At 39.0% G+C, this 20,874-nt stretch overlaps 1 protein-coding gene across 1 annotated transcript in view; it reads right to left on the bottom strand.

Annotated features, from left to right (window-relative positions):
• Positions 1-2,052: 2,052 nt before the first annotated feature.
• LOC126174873 (selenocysteine lyase-like) overlaps positions 2,053-20,874 on the bottom strand; it is a 181,726-nt gene continuing 162,904 nt past the window's right edge. Inside the window, exon 8 of the mRNA XM_049921285.1 lies at positions 2,053-3,052. Within this exon, the coding sequence (XP_049777242.1) occupies positions 2,901-3,052 (152 nt within the window). The 3' untranslated portion in view covers positions 2,053-2,900. The remainder of the gene's footprint in view (positions 3,053-20,874) is intronic.

Raw genomic sequence — 20,874 nt, 5'->3', positions numbered from 1 at the left:
GTGCCAGACATACCACTCTAACTTACAACATTCAAGAAAACACACTAAAAAATTTCAATTTATTGCCTGCATCTTCCTCTAAAACAATGGTCATACATAATAAGACTGGTATTCCTGTTTCTTGTCTTTAACCAAACTTATAACTGCCGAAGGGGAAAGTTTGGAAGTATGATAAGTTATATCCATCTTCTGCACAACCACTTAGACTTTGATCAACCACAATTTTCTTTTCTTGTACTTTTCCAGATTCAAAACACTGGTTGTTGAGACCATTTTATTTTTGGAAATACATGTAAATAAGAAGCTACTATGTAAAATATAGATATAACTAACAGTAGTGTTCAGGTCTGTAACTTTCTTGGTTATGATAGTGAATGTGAAGTAAAGAAAACCAAACAGCAAAAAAGGTGTAGAAAACAGGGGGACAAAATCTTAGTTAAGCTGTAGGTGATGGCAGCTAGAAGAAACACACTTTAAGAAAGTAAAAATGGAGTGCAATAAAAGAAATTAGTTACAACAATGGTGCAAGAGATGGGAGATTGTGACTCAGAGAGAAGAAAGCAAGAATAATATTGTATATAGAAATTAGGGATGGACTGGTATGTTATGCAAAATCAGTATGAAGAGAAGTTAATACATCAGTTACACACTGAGTAAATAACTTTACTAATTTGAGTATTTTCAATTAATATATTAATAGCAAAAAATTGAAGGATAAAACATAAAAAGTGTGAAAACTATAAAAAGTGAAAGGAATTTACAGCATAATTAGGAAAGGAGAGGACAAATGTAATGGATGTGTGAAAGGGAGAAGAGGAGATGATCAATTTTCAAAATTTGATAATTTTTTGAATTTTTTCCCTGATATGAACAACATACATGATAATCATCACTATAGCTGTCATTCAGGTTATGTCTGTTTCATAATGCAGTAGTAATTAGTCTCAAATGCATAGTGCAATGAATTTACTACACAGTTTAAACAATACAGAAGTGCCAGATGTAACAAAACCTGCTATCAGTATTCAAGAAATGTTAAAAGAAGAGTTGACAGATAACGCATACTGTTAAGGTACGTCCACATGATGCCTCTTTCGTCATGTGCAATCACAGATGCACAGGAAAAAGGGGTGTGCACAAAAATTCGTTCAAAGAATGCATGTATGCATAGGCGTCTCATGTTCCCATGTTGCCTCACTATGCAAGCAGTCTGCTATGAATCTCCTTCTTTACTTGGGAGCCTGTGTTACATTTTATTGTGACAAAAGGGCAACAGAGAAAGAAAATGCAAAAGTGATTGCAGGTAAGGAAGTATATAAACAAGAGGGAAACAAGAAATACAAATCAATGACAACATTTTGTCTGCAAATTTCAGGAGGAGGTCACAATAGATTTTTGATTTTCTTATTGGGAAACTGCAGCAACAGGGTTGGCAATACAATTTTGTTAGCTAGTAACTATACACTTGTTTGAATTATTTATTCCTCATTTCAAAATAAAGCATTTCAAATCTATAAAATTTGTAGCTTGTAATGTGAAATAATTGTAATTTATTATTTGATTGTTTTATACCTCTTTTCAGTGTAGGAAGTCTACAGGCTGCTTTTTATTAGCATATTGTGTTCCTATATGATACTACAATTTGTATCTATTAGCATCTGTAAGTACTGTTCTAATGTATTCCATATCCACACAATTCTTTTGCATCCTGTATCAACAGAACAAGAATAAATCAATAAAAATGAAAGTGATTATTCCTGAAACTGAGAAATAATTAAGGGAAGTTCTTAGTTGTTATATGAAGGTTAAAATACTTTCAATGCATCACATGTATTTAATAGTGAAATACGATATGCAGACTAACACTCTCAGACTCGACAAATTTGAGAATTTCATAGACACGAGAATCCACTAGAATGGAGGCTGTATTTTTCAGTTTCATAGTTTTTGCATGGTCAGTGTGCTTCATTTCTATTTTCAGTGGTTTGTTGAGGAGCTACATACATCCCATCACTTCTTTTGTTCAGATTCAGGCTCCACGGATGCTGTCGCCACAGCATGAATATTCATCCACAGTTTTTGTATATGCATACTTTTCATAAATTTTTAGTTTTTGCTTCTTAGTTTTCCTTCTTCAAAACTTCAGATACTAGTCTTTACAGAAATTTGACTGGAGACTTTTTATCTAATAAGTGACACTCAGGGCAAGACACCTTGAATTTTTATTCAAATAATCTTCAGAAGTAGCTTTCTATACAACTTTTTTCTTTGCCTGTAATCATCTATAAACTTAAGTGCGCTTCCTTTGGAGTCAACAGACACTACTGCACATAAATCACTTTACAACATAACCTCAACACACTACGCAGACACACATGGGCCCCAGCTGCCTGTCACCTGCTAAAAGGTGCAAAGATTCTCACCAAAGGCAAGTAACAATGTGCTTTACACATGGTCTCCATTTTCGGGAAATTCAAATGCACATATGTGGATGTGTAGTGGTGCTGTTGGAACTTGATGTGCAAGTGCAAAGTTGAAGACAAGAAAGGCATAGTGTGGACACACCTTTACAGTATCTTCTATCCATATTTTCAATTAAGTTTTTGTAAGCTCAGCGTTACAACTACTTTGAAAATTAAGCTTTTCAGGCAAGATGTATGTAACAACTTCTGGTTTACAGAAAACAGGAATGACAAATACATTCTGTCTCAAGATTTTTACAATTTCGATTCTATAAATGAAGCCAAAGCTGCAACTGAGGCCCAACATGAACTTTCATGCTGCCTCCAAATACAGAGTTTATAATGAAATTAATTACAAAAATATGCAGTAACCTTTAGAGAGCTTTCAGTATCACAAAACTGCAAATGTAACAGAAACTAAAATCAATTAAAAATAAGCTATTTAACAACATTAGTCTCCAGTCTTTTAACCGCTTGCCTCAGCTGCTCTACAACAGTTTCAACATCATGTTGAGTTGTCTCTCTTCCAATACTGAGCCGGAGAGTGCAACAAGCCTTCTGTCTTGGAACACCGGAGGCAATAAGGACACCTGCCAACAAGAAAGGAAGAACTATTTCTACTGAGAAAGAACAACAGCTATGAGAGTACATTACAGCAATTTTATTGCTGGCTTGAAAACAGGATCCACTCAGTAGACCAACTTACTAGTCATCTGAGTAAGCAAACTTTCAGTTAAAATTAAAATATTATTTTTGGACGTGGCCATTCTGGAACATTAAACAAAAGTTTGTCAATAATAATAAATTGACCTCCAACAATAGAATGTGTTTGGCCTCTCACAAAAATTTCTGATGGCCTGGGAAACAGTGTATATTAGCACAAACAAGTTTCATTTGTAAATACTATTAAAATCCAATGACAATTTATTGTTGAAAATTTATACTAGCAATAGTCCAGCAAGATTAATCAAGAACATTTCATTAATATCTGGCAAATACTGAAGTGTGTTGATCAATGGTCAAAACCCATCATACATTGTGCTCTAGGTAAAGACAGTATGTAGCAAGTAAGATAATCAAAGATGACAGACCCAAATTGCTTCAAATATTTTATTTGCGGAGTGTTGCAAAAACACTGTTATACTTTGATGCAGGAAAGCCTTTGATGAAAGTGACAAAGAAACCTCAGTGGCAGCTAGTGCATCTATCAGGAGAGCTGTGTGTAAAGCCTACAATGATCTCCACAGTCAGATCTTTGTGAATGAACTTTCAAAAAATCCTAAAAAGCTCTAGTTGAGTTTAAAGCCAATTAATGGATACAAATTTTCCATCCAGTCTTTCATGGAGCAATCTCTTGTTCAGTCTTGAGAGAACAATAAGAGCCAAAACATTAACCCTTACATAGTTGTGCCTCTTTTTATTTCTTTATTGCTCGCATAGTATGCTGTGTATACTATCCTCTTGGTCTGTAGTTTAGGACCTACAATTATGTGGTTGTAGCTGTTTACAGTTATTGTAGAGATACAGTGAGTCTAGTTTAATTTGAAAAAATAAATACATCATGAATGAGTGCATTTGAAGAGCATATGAACATTAATTACTGTCTATTTGGGCTTCAAAACAGGTGCTGCATTGCACTGTGCTGTGCTCTTTGCATGTCAGTTTATTACACGAAATACATGTAATAGTTGTTACTCTGTGGTTCACCCTTCCACAAAGGTACCATCACCCACTCAACTTTTTGTGGTGTTTCTTCAATGGGCATTTCACTTCCTTTGCATCCAAAACTGTTTAGATATTTCTTTATGTTCCCAGATAAAAACATGATTTTGGCTCTCGAGGTTAGTTGGGCCATCATTAACCATAAACTCAAGTGTTTTTGAAAAAACTCTCCTAGTGAAACCTGGATGTGAAAAATTCTATATGATCTCAGCATTGATTCCTGCTACATTCAATAGGTAAGAAAATCTTCTGGTTCTTCTGGAAACAGAATAATTGGTGGCTAACTTGTCAGCTGTGTTCACACCAACTTTGCTTGAATTATAAAAGGTGATTATGCCCAGTTTGTGTGTTTCTGGATACAGTCTGGCCTTGGCAGCGAGAGACAATGGTCATGTGAGAGTTGTATTTGCATGAATGTGTGTGTTTTCTACTTTCAGCCAAAAGTTTACTTTTAGCTGTCTTTTTATTGTGTGTGGCATCTGCAATTCTACAACTCCACTATATGGTGAGTAGCAATCTATACTTTTCGTAATATTGTCATTATTCCATCCCAGATTTTAGGTTGTTTGATTTCCCCTTTATATATTACATTTATATTTACATATTATATAAACTTTTAAAAACAGGTATACATAAAAATGCACACATATTCTCATGTAACGCTGAGTCAAAATTTCAAGTTAATCAACCGACTACTTCTCGAGATTTGTAAGCACAAAGATACCTAGGCTGAATTTTATATATAAATGTAGCTGTACAGTTCGAGGGGCCGGAAGTTTTAAGGAGGGACTGCAAGTCAAGTTTACTTTCTTCCCAAGATCCACAAATTCAGTAATCTTGGTCATCCCATACTTGCTGGCTTCGAAGCACCCACTGAATGTCTATCTGTCTTAGCTGATCAACACTTGCAATACATAGCACAAAGACTTCCCGCATATATTAAAGACACCAACCATTTACTAGATCATCTGAAATCGAGCCGGTTCCACTGATACCACCTCCGTCTGTACCAACATCCCATGTTTACATGGCCTGTCTGCTGATGCACATTTCTTCAGTCATCACCAACCTAATTCCAAACCTATGACATCCTCGATTATCATCCAAATCAACTTTATACTTACCGACAAGTAATTCACCTTTGAGGAGCAGACATACAAACAGATCAGGGGTACACCCGTGGGAACCAGGATTGTCCCTTCCTATGCCACCTTTTCATGGGTCAATTGGAGCGAGCTTTCCTTGGACCCATAAGCCTTCAGCCCCTCGTCTGGTTTAAATACATTGATGACATCTTTGCTATATGGATTCACAGGGAGGCTTACCTGTTAAAATTCCTGTAATCTCTAAATACAATCTACCAAATAAATTTCATTTGGTTCTATTCTGAATCCCATGCAACTTTCCTTGTAGTTGATCTCAGCTTCACTGAAGGGCAGCTACACACTTCTGTTTACATTAAACCTGCTAACAAACAACAGTACTTACATATTGAAAGCTGCCATCCTTTCTATGTCAAACGTTCCCTCCCACACAGCCCTTGGCATTCAGGTAAACATGTTCGTTCAGATGCACACTCTTTACAGCAATACACCGTCACTCTCACCTCAGCTTCCATTGTATGCAATTAGCCAAACAACCTAGCTCAAAAGCAAATTTCCCAGGTCATCACATCCAATACTGGTAATAATGATCCCTCCAAAAAACAACTTAGTCATACATCATTTGTCACTCAGTATTATCCTTGTCTTGAATGTATTAATCGGCTACTTTGACAGGCCATGACTTCCTGTAATCAGGCCCTGAAATGAGATCCATTCTGTCTGATGGTTTTGCACAACACACCTACAATAGCTTTTTGATGTCCTCCCAACCTCCGCAATATCCTTGTCAGATGCTATGCTTCTTCTGCACGCATCTCCCTATCCTATGGGTCCTATCCTGTGACCGTCCCCACTGCAAGCCTTGCCCTATGCACCCTCCCACCATCACCTATACCAGCCCGGTACCTGGCAAAACATATACTATCAAAGGGAGAGCCACCTTTGAAATGACAAGACATATCAGCTGTTATGTAAACACTTTTTGGTCTTTTAGATCAGCATGACTACACCAAGTTATCAGTTAGGATGAATAGGTATAGGCAGAGGACGTATACTAGAAACACACAACAGCCTGTTCCAGAGCATGCACTTCAACAAGACAGTCGTGACCTCAGTGCCTGTTTCACCACATATGCCATGTTATGGTATAACATGAAGTGCCAGTACAAAGATGTGGAACACAGGAGCAGAGAAGGCGGTGAGAAAACGGTGGCCAATAGTGAGCGAAACTGGATGGCACCACGCCAAGAACGACACCTGGAAGAAGGGAATATAAGCGACACGCCTGCTAGCCTCGGCCACTCAGATCACGGACGCTAGTTATCAGTGACATGTGTCAACTTGCCTGAACAGTTCACATATTAAGGACACTGAATTATATTGGAAATTGCAACTACAATTTGTAAATCTCCAAAGTTAAGTATTGTCAGTTGTTTTATAGAAATGAAACTACTAATTGTATTTGTTTGCATCATTGTACAGCATTCCAAGAACACAACATCCCCTAGGCACCCTACTAGCGACGAGTGGGCAAGACACCACATGCCATCTGGATTCTTCCCCCAGACACCAGTTTCTCAGAATTCCACACGTGGGAACTGGGACTACAACATGTCCTTGGTTCTTGTCTCCCACCTGTCCTTTATATGTTAATTTCTTCAGTCTTGGCACTTATTCACAGTAACTGTTCTTTCTTTTCTTCACTCTGAGTTTTCTACCTCTTTCATTTTCTCACTTGTCTATTTTTCACCCCCCTCTCCCTCCACACACACACACACACACACACACACACACACACACACACACACACACACACAATGCAGTTAGCTTTTTTTGTCTTATTAACTTGTGCATGGTGTTTTAGCAGTAATCTCTGTCTTGCATTTTATCTTATCTTCCACCTTTAAGCACTCAGGTTTTCAAATCTTGTCTGGTATGGTCCCTAACAATCAGTCTTTCCTTCTCATCCTGTCTGGTAAGTCTCCTCTGACACAGGGTCCTGAGTGACTTTTCTGAACTCTACCTCTTTTTCCTAAACCTTACCAGTCATTTTCCTTCACCCTTCTTCTTTCCCCTTCAACCCTTCTGCCAGAAGGAGCAACAACTGGTTCCAAAAGCATGCATACATTATAGCTTTTATATGTGTGTTCTCCTGTTGCCACCTTGTGAGAAGATTCTTTATCTATCCATTTACATTACATTTTCAAAAACTGATTATTTTTGTTGATATAACAACAGACAGAAAGGCTGTCATTACATGAGTCAACAGAAAATACTACTCAGAATGGAGAAACATTTTAAATGAAGTTTCAGAAGGGTCTATATTAGACCCAATCCTTTTTTTAAATTTAAATCACCAATCACCCACCACAGATTTCCATTCGGTAATATTTGCACATGACACATCAGGTCTCACTGAAAATAGTAATTAAGATAAACTTCCAAAAAATTCCATAGGCACTCCAGAAAACATTCTTGTTTCCATGTGTTGTTGTTGTGGTCTTCAGTCCTGAGACTGGTTTGATGCAGCTCTCCATGCTACTCTACCCTGTGCAAGCCTCTTCATCTCCCAGTGCCTACTGCAGCCTACATCCTTCTGAATCTGCTTAGTGTATTCACGTCTTGGTCTCCCTCTTCGATTTTTACCCTCCACACTGCCCTCCAGTACTAAATTGGTGATCCCTTGATGCCTCAGAACATGTCTTACCAATCGATCCCTTCTTCTAGTCAAGTTGTGCCACAAACACCGCTTCTCCCCAATTCTATTCAATACCTCCTCATTAGTTATGTGATCTACCCATCTAATCTTCAGCATTCTTCTGTAGCATCACATTTCGAAAGCTTCTATTCTCTTCTTGTCTAAACTATTTATCGTCCATGTTTCACTTCCATACATGGCTACACCCCATACAAATAATTTCAGAAACGACTTCCTGACACTTAAATCAATACTCGATGTTAACAAATTTCTCTTCTTCAGAAACAATTTCCTTGCCATTGCCAGTCTACATTTTATATCCTCTCTACTTCGACCATCATCAGTTATTTTGCTCCCTAAATAGCGAAACTCACTATTTAAAGTGTCTCATTTCCTTATCTAATAATTCCCTCAGCATCACCCGACTTAAGTCGACTACATTTCATTATCCTCGTTTTGCTTTTGTTGATGTTCTTCTTATACCCTCCTTTCAAGACACTGTCCATTCCATTCAACTGCTCTTCCCAGTCCTTTGCTGTCTCTGACAAAATTACAATGTCATCGGCAAACCTCAAAGTTTTGATTTATTCTCCATGGATTTTAATACCTACTCCAAACTTTTCTTTTGTTTCCTTTACTGCTTGCTCAATATACAGATTGAATAGCATTGGGGGGAGGCTACAACCCTGTCTCACCCCCTTCCCAAGCATTGCTTCACTTTCATGTCCCTCGACTCATATAACTGTCATCTGGTTTCTGTACAAACTGTAAATAGCCGTTCGCTCCCTGTATTTTACCCCTGCCACCTTCAGAATTTGAAAGAGAGTATTCCAGTCAACATTTTCAAAAGCTTTCTCTAAGTCTACAAATGCTAGAAATGTAGGTTTGCCTTTCCTTAATCTTTCTTCTAAGGTAAGTCGTAGGGTCAGTATTGCCTCACGTGTTCCAGAATTTCTACGGAATCCAAACTGATCTTCCCCGAGGTTGGCTTCTACCAGTTTTTCCATTCGGCTGTAAGGAATTCGCGTTAGTATTTTGCAGCTGTGACATATTAAACTGATAGTTCAGTAATTTTCACATCTGTCAACACCTGCTTTCTTTGGTATTGGAATTATTATATTCTTCTTGAAGTCTGAGGGAATTTCGCCTGTCTCATACATCATCATGCTCACCAGATGGTAGAGTTTGTCAGGACTGGATTTCCCAAGGCTGTCAGTAGTTATAATGGAATGTTGTCTACTCCAGGGGCCTTGTTTCAACTTAGGTCTTTCAGTTCTGTCAAACTCTTCACGCAGTATCGTATCTTCCGTTTCATCTTCATCTACCTCCTCTTCCATTTCCATAATATTGTCCTCAAGATCATTGCCCTTGTATAGACCCTCTACATACTCCTTCCACCTTTCTGCTTCCCCTTCTATTCTTAGAACTGGGTTTCCATCTCAGCTCTTGATATTCATGCAAGTGGTTCTCTTTTCTCCAAAGGCCTCTTTAATTTTCCTGTAGGCATTATCTATCTTACGCCTCATGAGATAAGCCTCTCCATCCTTACATTTGTCCTCTAGCCATCCCTGCTTAGCCGTTTTGCACTTCCTGTCGATCTCATTTTTGAGATGTTTGTATTCCTTTTTGCCTGCTTCACTTGCTGCATTTTTGTATTTTCTCCTTTCATGAATTAAATTCAGTATCTCTTCTGTTACCCAAGGATTTCTACTAGCCCTTGTCTTTTCACCTACTTGATCCTCTGCTGCCTTCACTATTTCATTCCTCAAAGCTACCCATTCGTCTTCTAATGTATTTCTTTCCCCCATTCCTGTCAATTGTTCCCTTATGCTCTCCCTGAAACTCTGTACAACCTCTGGTTCTTTCAGTTTATCCAGGTCCCATCTCCTTAAATTCCTACCTTTTTGCAGTTTCTTCAGTTTAATCTACAGTTCATAACCAATAGATTGTGGTTAGAGTCCACATCTGCCCCTGGAAATGTCTTACAATTTAAAACCTGGTTCCTAAATATAATCTATCTGAAACCTTTTAGTATCTTCAGGGTTCTTCCCATGTATACAACCTCCTTTTATGATTCTTGAACCAAGGGTTAGCTATGATTAAGTTATGCTCTGTGCAAAATTCTACCAGGTGGTTTCCTCTTTCATTTCTTAGCCCCAATCCATATTCACCTACTACGTTTCCTTCTCTTCCTTTTCCTACTGTCGAATTCCAGTCGGCCATGAGTATTAAATTTTCATCTCCCTTCACTACCTGAATAATTTCTTTTTTCATCATACATTTCATCAATTTCTTCATCTGTAGAGATAGTTGGCATATAAACTTGTACTGAATAAAATTATGTATTTACAAAGCCTAAGTGATGGAATTTAAAACCAATCAATCAAGAACAAATAATTTTCAGAACCGACACACACACACACACACACACACACACACACACACACACACACACACACACAGAAGTATCAGGAACTTTCTTGGGAATGCATCCGAATGAAAACCTGTCATTTTCATCACATATTGCACACTTAGCAAATAAATTAATCAATACAAGCAACAAGCAAACAATAAAAATAGTAGCATAGTCACCCTGAATCCGCAATGAAAAAATATGAGAAGAGGAAGTTCAAGAATTTCTTGTTACCTACTATTACATGATTTGACTGTGCTGTGTGTTCCATTCCTCCACAAACACAAACTGATTCTTTTTTCACAAAATAATCCTTTTTTTTTTTACGTAGCATATGTACAAAGTCATGTTTCCCACCCACTGTCCACAGTTCCCTGTCTGTGCCCCATAGCACAATGGGAATGAAGATTTTTAACAAATTAAAAACTAAAAATGTAAGTAAGATCAAGAGCGGTTTATGGAAGAGAGAATTTTATGGCATGCTGGTCCAAAAGTGTTATTACTCAGTGGAGCAGTTCTTGAATGATAATATTGTTATTTGTAAATACTTTTGAATTAAAGGAGACCACTCACTGAAAGGCAGTAGTGTTGCCAGCTGTACTAAAAGTGCCAATGCTACTTTCCAAAAGGCAGACTGTTTGTGGTGGGGGTACTGTCAGATGGGGATGGGTAGAGAAGGACTGCGGGAGGGGGGGGGGGGGGGCGGCAGGTATATGGCTTGGAATGATTGTAGCAGCCGGTGCGATGCAGCACACGCTGGAGACTTGGGGACGTGAATTGGGAGAGGGTGACAGGTCGTAGGAAGGGGAAACTGTTGGTAGGGGGCAGTTCGTTACCTGAGATTGAGGCCAGGATGATTACGAGAGCAGAGGATGTTTTGGAAGGAAAACTCCAATTTGCCTTGTTCAGAGAAACTGGTGGTGGGGAGCAGGAACCGGATGGCCAGGGTTGTGAAGCAGCCATTATAATTCAGTATGTTGTACCACCAGTTGGTACACTTTGTTCTTGACATCCTTCATTGCTAAATGGTCAGCGCACCTGACTGTCATACAGCAGGCACAGGTTCCATTCCTGGCCGGGTTAAAAATTTTCTCTGTTTGGGGACTGGGTGTTGTATTGTCCTCCTCATCAGTGACATGCATGTCACCCAATGTGGCGTCATCTGGAAAGACTTGCAACTCAGTGGCTGAACTTCCCCAAGTGGCAATCTCTGCCATATGATCTTTTGATCTTGACAACAGTTTGGCTGTGATATCTTCGTGGTTTGGACTCAAGGCCAAGACACCCTATCCACATTGCTTCAAAACCTCAACATCCTTCCTCCCATCTGCTTCAGTTGGTCCTCCTCTACCCAGTGCTCCACCTTCCTTGACATTGGCAGCCACCACACTGGTGGCTCCACCCACAACTTGGTCCAAATTAAACCCACTGCCCACTAACAGTACCTGCATTCTCATAGCTGCCATCCCTTCCACACCAACTTACAGCCAAGGTGACCTGTGGATGACATATCTGCAGTGACAAGAACTCCCTTTCCGAGTATGTTGAAGGCCTCGTAAAGGTCTTCACAGACAGTGAATAACCCCCAAACATAGTCCACAAAAACTTTTCTCACATCATATCCTCAACACAGCCCCAATTCTGCCACTCCCAAGAACCAGCTACAGAGCCCCCACTGTCACCCAATATCAACCTGAACTGGAAAAACTGAACCATATCATTTACCAGGGTTTTGATAACCTCCCCATCCTGCCCTGAAATTTTGGACAACCTTTCCAAGGTCCTTCCCACCCCCTAAAGTGGTGTTCTGTCACACATCCATGCTCCACAAAATCCTAGTTCATTCCTATGAAACCCACTCAATCCCTTACCACAGGGGTTATATCCTGGCGGCAGACCAAGGTGCAAGACCTGCCCAATCCATCCACCGAGCACCACCTACTGCAGTGATGTTACAAGCTTATCCTAATCCATCAGAGGCCCAGCTACCTGTGAAAGCAACCGTTGGTACTCACGCCAGCTGGTTGGTACTCATGCCAATATAAATAGCTCTGCAATTTTTGCAACAGATCTGGTGTATGCACAAGGTTGTTCCCACTTAACTTTCCCAAATCATGAATTGAAATACATTAGTTTGAATTACAGCAGGCCTGCAAATTTAACAAAAGCTGATAGATATCAATCCTTCATCATTTAGATATTCATCTAAAGTATTAATGGATTTTTCTATATAAACTGCTTCAGAAATAGTTTAATTTTTGGCAGTTCATTAGTAGCAGATTGAAGTTGAGTAGGGGAGTATTTAATACTCGAGTTGGTGAAATGCACTTTTTTCTGCATCATGCTAACATTTTTAGTTCACAATGTAGGTCAATCTTTCTCCTTGTATTGTGATGTGATGCCAGGTGTTATATTTGTACAGAGATTGATTCTTGCAAATAAAACACATCAGTGTGTCTGGAATGATCATGTTAGAATTCCTAATTTTTTAAATATTTTTCTATATGAATCTCTAGGACAAACCGTGCATGAGTGATTACTCTTTCTTGAGTGGCGAAAATTTCTGTTGCCTGTGGCCGGTTCCCTGTAAGATGGTAGTGAATGGAAGTCAGTGTAGTTGCAAGTGAATTAAAAACTCCGCAAACTGTAAGTACAGGAAAGTATGCATGTGGAACATTTGGCAACAATAAGATATAAATTGGTTGCATTATAGTATGGTTTATCTATTTCTGGATGTTTCTTTTTTCTTTAACACTTTCTCTTAATACACACTGTGAGGTTGGCACAGTCATGTTACAAGTATCCACATTAATCTACTAGAGAAGAAGTGTGCCAATGACATCAAATTCCCTCACAACATCTTTGCACATACTTGGTGGTTCCGCAGGATGTATACTTAGTGTTGTAATTCAAGTTTAATGCCTTTTTTGGTACACCTTTCAACACAACACTTTTATTCCAGTATTTCGAGCAGATTAGAAGATGGTGTCCATTCTCTACCTTAATATAGGCAAATATTTAAAAGGTTTGGTGTACTAACAACAGCCCCACATATTTTAACACTTACAGCACGGTGCCCGTATGCCATACGGGCGTGGCCGCACTGACGTTGGCGACGGCGCCCGTATACCGTACGGGTGGGCCTTTATTTGGCTCCGTAAGCGCGTTTAGCACGTCTCCGAAGCAGTTTCGTCAACTAATGTGGAGGTATTTCATTCTTCTTTCGCAAGAGGCAAGCACTTATCGGCTATCTCATCCTGGGAGCGGCTGTGAGCACTGCAAAGACGAAGTTACCTGCAGTTCATTCACAGGTGTTTACGATTGCGAAAATATCGTGCAGCGAGTTGACAGAGGCAGAGATCTTAGATATTCTTTATGGAGATGCAGGATCTGAAATTGACGAATCTGACAAAGAGGATTCGTACTCTCCAGACGAAAGTACAAGTGATGATTCAGGAATGTATATGTCTCAATTGTTCATAAAGTGAAGAGGTCATTGCCGCATTTTGTATTGTGAGTAATGTTCACTACTTCACTTCCATTTAGTATCTCTTAGTAACAATCTTAGCATTATTTGTTTTTTCTATGCAGACAATGGTACAGACCATCAGACACCATCTGTGATACCTGGTCGTGTCTGGCTCACAGAGCACAAAGAGCAAGATTGGTCGGAACTAGACGATCAGCCAGCACTGCCGGATTTCCACGAAGTAGTCGGCGTAGCATCGCATTTTTCAGATGCCACTGAGGAGCTTTGATATTTTAGTTATTTCTTTGACGACGGCCTTATTCGGCTCGTCAAAAGTGAAACGAATCTGTACGCTTGTAACGTTATTACGACAATGAAACGCAAAGGTAGCCTGAAAATAAACTCTGTTTGGCATGTGGTCTGCAGTAAAATTGCAAGAGATCTACTGGTCTCTCAGTGTTATTTTGCATATGTGCGTCGTCAAATTGCCGAAAATCAATGATTATTGGTCAACAGACCCGTTTCCGCAGACAGTATTTGCGAGTAAATCATTGAGTCGCGATTGATTTTGCGCTACATTGTCAATGTTACACTTCAATGACAATGCTACATTCGTTAGCAGAGGTGAAGAAAAGCACGACCCACTTTACAAAGTGATGCCTTTGTTTGATTTCTTTGTAAATAAAAGCAAAATTAGTTTTCATCCAGGCATGAATCTGACAATAGATGAGTCAATGTGTCCCTTTCATGGTAGAACAAGCTTCAGAGTATACATGAAAAACAAACCCAATAAATATGGAATAAAACTGTATGCTCTCTGTGATGCATTAACTGGTTACATGCTAAACTGTGGTGTATATACAGGTTCTGTAGGCAGTGTTGACAATAGTATCCAGGGCCTTGTAAAAAGAATGTGTTCACAGTACTTTGGCAAAGGACATTGCATTTATATGGATAGGTACTACACCAGTCCATCTCTTTTGGACATGTTGTGGGAAAATAGAGCTCTTGGAGTGGGAACTGTAATGAAAAACAGGAAAGGTTTGCTATGAATATTCAGAACACTAAAACTAAAAAAAAAGATAGTTTTTCAAAGGAAACACCATCTCTTGGCAGTGAAGTGGAAGTCAAAACGAGATGTTTTTTGCCTTTTCACAAAGCATAAGTCTACCAGCACTAGTATTCAAGTGAGGGCCAAAGGTGGAATAGCAGAAATTGTAAAGCCAGATGTTATTATTAATCACAATAAGAATAAAGCTGGGGTTGACAGAGCACATCAGTTCTCCAGCTATTATCCGTATGCCCAAAAAACTTTGAATTGGTGGTAAAAGCTGTTTTTCCACTTGTTCATTGTGTCAACTGTCAACAGTTTTATTTTATATAAAGAGAACACTAGGAAGAATGTATCCCTAGTAGACTTTATTCACAGAGTGGGGAAGAAATTGGCTGAGAAGGGCGGAAATATTTTTCAGCGAAAAGCCGCTTCATCCTCACAAATTGAGAGGACATTTGCAAGGCACTTTCCAGATAAGGTCCCGCCCACTGCAAACAAGGTGAACACTACTAGGTACTGCAAAGTATGTTCAGACAGAGGGAAGAAGGAGACGGGTAAGCGCATCAGGAAGGAAATTAGATGGTGGTGCAAGGACTGTGATGTTGGCCTTTGCGTCCCACAGTGTTTCCAGGATTTCCACACAAAGGCTAACTACATCCGAACTATTAAAATACTCTAGTTTGCAGGTACCTGCAGTTACAGTCCAGTGATAGTTTGTTTTAAACTTAGATACAGTAATAATGGCATTACTCAAGAGAGAGATCATGTAAAACTTTTTTATCCACAATATTTTTGTGTTTTCTTTTTTTAATTATAACACCCATTTGTATTTTATATTGTAAAATAAACTCACATTCATGTAAGGCTCTTAGATTTTCCTTTTAAATGGTGCAAGAACCATATTCCTATCATTTTTCTGTTCTTTGCAATCTAATTTCAAACATCCATTAAATATGCCAGTTCACAGCCAAGTGCCGGGTGTAAAGAGGGCAGTGTTGAAAGTGTTAACTCTCTTACAAAATTTGTTGAAGAAAATCAGACATTGTTTGAAAGTAACAGCTACATCCATAAACGCACTAAGGTGACAAAAGTCTTGGGATACCTCCTAATATCATGTTAGACCTCCTTTCGCCCAGCATAGTGTAGCAGCAACTCAATGTGGAATGGACTCAGCAAGTTGTTAGAAGTCCTCTGCTGCAAAACTGAGCCATGGTGCCTCTCTATCTATCCATAATTGTGAAAGTGTTGCCAGTGAAGGATTTTGTGCATGAACTGATCTCTCAATTACACCCCATAAATGTTTGATGGGACTCACATCAGGTCATCTGGGTTGGAAAATCAGTTTCCTGAATGGTCCAGAATTTCTTCAAACCTATTGTGAATAACTGTGGCATGGTGACATGGCACATCATTGTTTGGGAACATGAAGTCCACGAACGGCTGCAAATGGTCTTCAAGTACCCAAACATAACCATTTACAGTGAATAATAGGTTCAGTTGGACCAGAGGAAATGACATGTTGAGGAAAGCTGTACATTTTCTTCTCCCTTTAGGGGTTATTTTTAGAGGTACAAAGGGTGTTCAAAAAGTTTTGCACAGTCATCTCTAATTGTTTTATTTTTTGCAGGAGGAGAATGAATTTTTTTGTGAACATACTTCGAACATTTAGCTATAAGTTGGTGTATAAAAGTATTTTCTTTTATTTACTGGTGAGCCATAATGGACCATGAAGGAGATGTCAGGTTGTGTCAACGGTCTGTGATGGAATTCCTCTTCAAGACTGGTGATGACTCTGCCACATCAATTCACCCCACAGCATTGATCAAATCATCCAAAATGACAGAAGTGTGACGACATGACAGCTTGCTGAAATGGCTCGTTTTGTCATTGGGTACTGTGGTATTACTTGTACAGTCAGCTCATCAGATTACACCATGACAATGCCAACCCCCATACAGCCCTTATGACGCAGGAGAAAAATCAGGAAAATGGGTTGGAAAATTGTTCCTCATCTTCCCTACAGTCTGCACTTGGCTCCATCTGATTTTCACCTTTTTGGGCATCTGAAGGTCCATCTGCATGGTAAAACATTTGATAGTGAGAAAGACTTTATTTCCTGTGTCAAGCGATAGTGTACAAGTCAATCCCCAGAATTTTACCAAAGCGCATTTACATCATGGAAAGAACGTTGGGCCAGATGTGTCACAGCTGATGGAGGCTATATTGAATAGACTCAATGTATAGCTAAACATTCCAAGTATGTTCACAAAAAATTTCATTCTCCTCCTGCAAAAAATAAATAAAATTTGAGACGACTGTGCAAAACTTTTTTGAATGCTCTTTGTACGATAAATCTGGGCAGATTATCCTAAGGTTATGGCTTCACTGTGACCTTTCCCACCCAACAGCATAACATTACTCAAAACATCTGCAGCAATGAATAAGAGCCTCATTCACAAGCGTATATTTTCACTTAACTTGTGTACTTTCCATTTGAGTCAATTGTCTATGCAATAATTTAAGATCCAGATTTTACCACATTTTGTTACACAATTTGTTTGTGTGATTGATTGATTGGTGGATCAATTCATTCGTTCTTTCTGGTTATTAGCTAAGACTTAGTATAAAGGATTTTTTTTTATGGTTCTGGGGTGCTACGGTCATAAGTACCCGTTCTGTGGCTTCAAGAAGGGTAAAAAAAACTGAATGGGAAATCAGCAGCAATGGGAGCAAAACTAAAGATGGAAGTAAACCTTAAAAAATTACCAATGAAGGGGGGCTTGTTTTCCCCAAAAAAGAGCTTCAAATGACCAGTGTCATCTCACTTACACTGATAAAGTCGAGGACGCAATCGGCTGAGCCACATGTCATCTGCTAAAAGGGAAGCTATATCAGGTGACAGCTGTAAACGGGCGCGTAGCAGATTAAAATAAGGGCGCTGAAGTAAAAGGTGTCTCACCATCCACAGTTGAGAGCAGTGGGGACAAAGGGGTGGGGGATCGCCACTTAAAAGATGTTGGTGGCTAAAAAGACAGTGCCCTATCCACAGTCCAGCTAAAATTACCTCCTCCCGACGACAAGGTCGGGAGGAAGAGGTCCAAGCACAGGGAAGGGGTTTCACGTCCCGTAATTTATTATCGGGAAGTGTAGACCAATGTGCATGCCATAAAAGAGCAACATGACAACATAAAACACTCTGTAGATCGGCTAAGGGAACCATGCAAACAGCGGGCTGAGGAAGAGAGACTGCAGCTTGGCCGCTATATCAGCTGCCTCGATTCCGTGGATACCAACGTGCCCTGGGATCCAGAGGAATGCCACAGATATGGCCCCCAAGTGGAGGAAGTGGAGGCAGTCATGAATCCGGTGGACCAAAGGGTGGACAGGATAAAGAGCTTGGAGGCTGAGGAGAGAGCTGAGTGAATCCAAGCATATAATATACTGTTGCTAATTATGGCGATGGATGTATTGGGCAGCCTGGAGAACAGTGTAAAGCTTCACAGTAAAAACCAAACACTGGTTGGGAATCTGAAATCTAATAGGGGTGTCGCCAAGAATTTAGGCACTCCCAACACCAAATGTTGTTTTTGAGCCGTCAGTGTAAATAATCTGGCATGCTCCATTTGTGCGCATAGAGCAGCAAATGCCCGATGATAAACTAGAGGGTGGGAGGTGGGGATACTATCCTTGGGAAGCTGACAAAGGTCACAGAGCAGGCAGGACTGGAGGTGAAGCCAAGGTGGCAAACGGAAGGTCGACAGGGCCTAGATGTAGTGAAGGCAGAGGAAACTCCGTACGACGACAAAAATTTACACAGATAGTCTTATTGGGAGAAAAGCTGAAGCCGGTTTCAGTGCTCCACGAGTGGAGATGGTTGAGACATCCTTGAAGACGTTGTTCAAGAAGACTGGTCTGTTTAGAGCTGTAGAAGATTACAAAATAGTCGACAAAGAGGGAGCCCTAGAGATTGGGAAGAAGACAATCCATAATTGGATTTATGGTGACAACAAACGGTACAACACTTAGCAGAGAGCTCTGGGGCACCCCATTTTCTTAGGAGAAAGTACAGGAGAAAGTAGTGTTCACCTGCACTTAAATGTGCGCTCTGTCATACATTCATGAATGTTGTAATCCTGTTGTAACCAATTCACTTTGAAGTTGCAGTGAAGAGGACCTCATTAACAAGACACAGCATGTGATTCAATCGGCAAAAAGCATTTATCCACATTCGAAAATTATAATGAGCAGCATACTACACAGAAGACCGGTGAGTGATAAATACATAGAATAAACTGCAGCATCCGTGATCAGTGTAATAGAGTAGGAGCAATATTTGTAGACTCAAACAAGTTTATCAGCAACAATTTTATAGCACAGGATGGTTTGCATCTAAATAAGTTAGGTTCTATAACTTTTGGCAAAATGTTTATTGACTTGTGCAAAAGTATACTAAGCAAGGGAAACTAACAGCCAGTGACAGGCCTGGGGAAAAAGAAACCACAGTAAAAAAAGAAGAATGACGTTCAAGGAAAGATGTGTTTAAAACTATAAGTAAATGTAAGTCTTCATTCTTAATGTACAGGAACATAAACGGCCTCATTGCAATGCATCCACAAGAGAAGATCACCCAAAATTGATGAGCTTCAAATTATTCTTTCAGAAGGAAGAAATATCAAAGTCAATTGCCTAAATGAACACTGACTTAAGAAAGATTCAGTCACCGTTTTAAACAAATTAGTAAACTGTACAGAAGCTACCAGTTTTTGTATGAGAAACGGAGCCCATTGTGGCTCCTGTATGTTGGTTAACAATTCTTTAGAATATGAAGAAAGAGACGATCTTAATTTTCTGAACAAAGAACTTATATTTGAAAGTTGCTGTGTAGAGCTGGAACAACATAATATTATTATTACCTCAGTATACAGGATTCCAGGTAATAATGAGACTAAATTATTTTTAGAGACATTCCAGTATCTCCTACATAAACCCACAAAAGAAAAGAGGAAAAAAATATTAATTGCCAGCTTGTCAATGAGGTTTGTTGACTTTATTGAAGAATAAGGCGTTAGAATACATTTCACTGATTTCACAAGAGTAATGGACAATATTTTAACAAATTATACATTTAAGGACACTGTCAAATTCTCTTTAGACCTACATGTCTCAGATCACTCTGCTTTTCTTACTGAATTTCTAAAAGTAAATAAAGCAAATGAAAGGAGATGTCAGGGAAAGATAGTTCAGTGGAGAAACCATATACTTGTTCTGTTGTTGACTGAGCAAGATAAATTGGTCATTACAACATGACAGCGCATTTTCAAAAAATTCTGATAAGTTTTTTGAACAGCTTTTTACATGTTTTCAATGAAATTTATCTACCTGTAGTCTACGGTAATAAACTAAAGTGGACTACAACTTGCACAATACTGTCTAGTAATAGAAAGAGACAGCTACATACTGAGCTGAAATCCGGTAACAGTCCTGATTTCATTAACTATGTTAAATCATATAAAAAGTATATTTAGGAAGGTTGTAAAAGCAACAAAGAAAATGGAAAATACTAATTTTATCATCAAGCACAGAAATAAATCCAAGGCAGTATGGACTGTTGACAAATCTGAACTTGGAATCAATCCTAACCACTAGGAAAAGTCTAAAATAAATACACATGACAAAATAATTTTAAATCCTGCTCAAATACCAGAAAATTTTAACGATTTTTTTTTTACCGGTAAAAAAATCTGACGTCGATGTAGATGTAGACTCCTATCAAGATAATGTACATTTATTTGGGTCAAGGCAGAGTAAGAATCAGAATCTAATTAAATTTGACAAAATAACAGTAAAAGATGTAGAAAAAACTACTTTAAAACTAAGAAATACAAATTCTGTGGGATGGGATCAAATACCTACCAAAATCATCAAAGCAGCTTCAAACGTAATAGCACACCCA

Source organism: Schistocerca cancellata, chromosome 3 (assembly GCF_023864275.1).
Source record: "Schistocerca cancellata isolate TAMUIC-IGC-003103 chromosome 3, iqSchCanc2.1, whole genome shotgun sequence".
NCBI lineage: Eukaryota > Metazoa > Arthropoda > Insecta > Orthoptera > Acrididae > Schistocerca > Schistocerca cancellata.
Note: the sequence above shows the minus strand (reverse complement) of the source record. Positions and strands in the feature narration are given on the sequence as shown.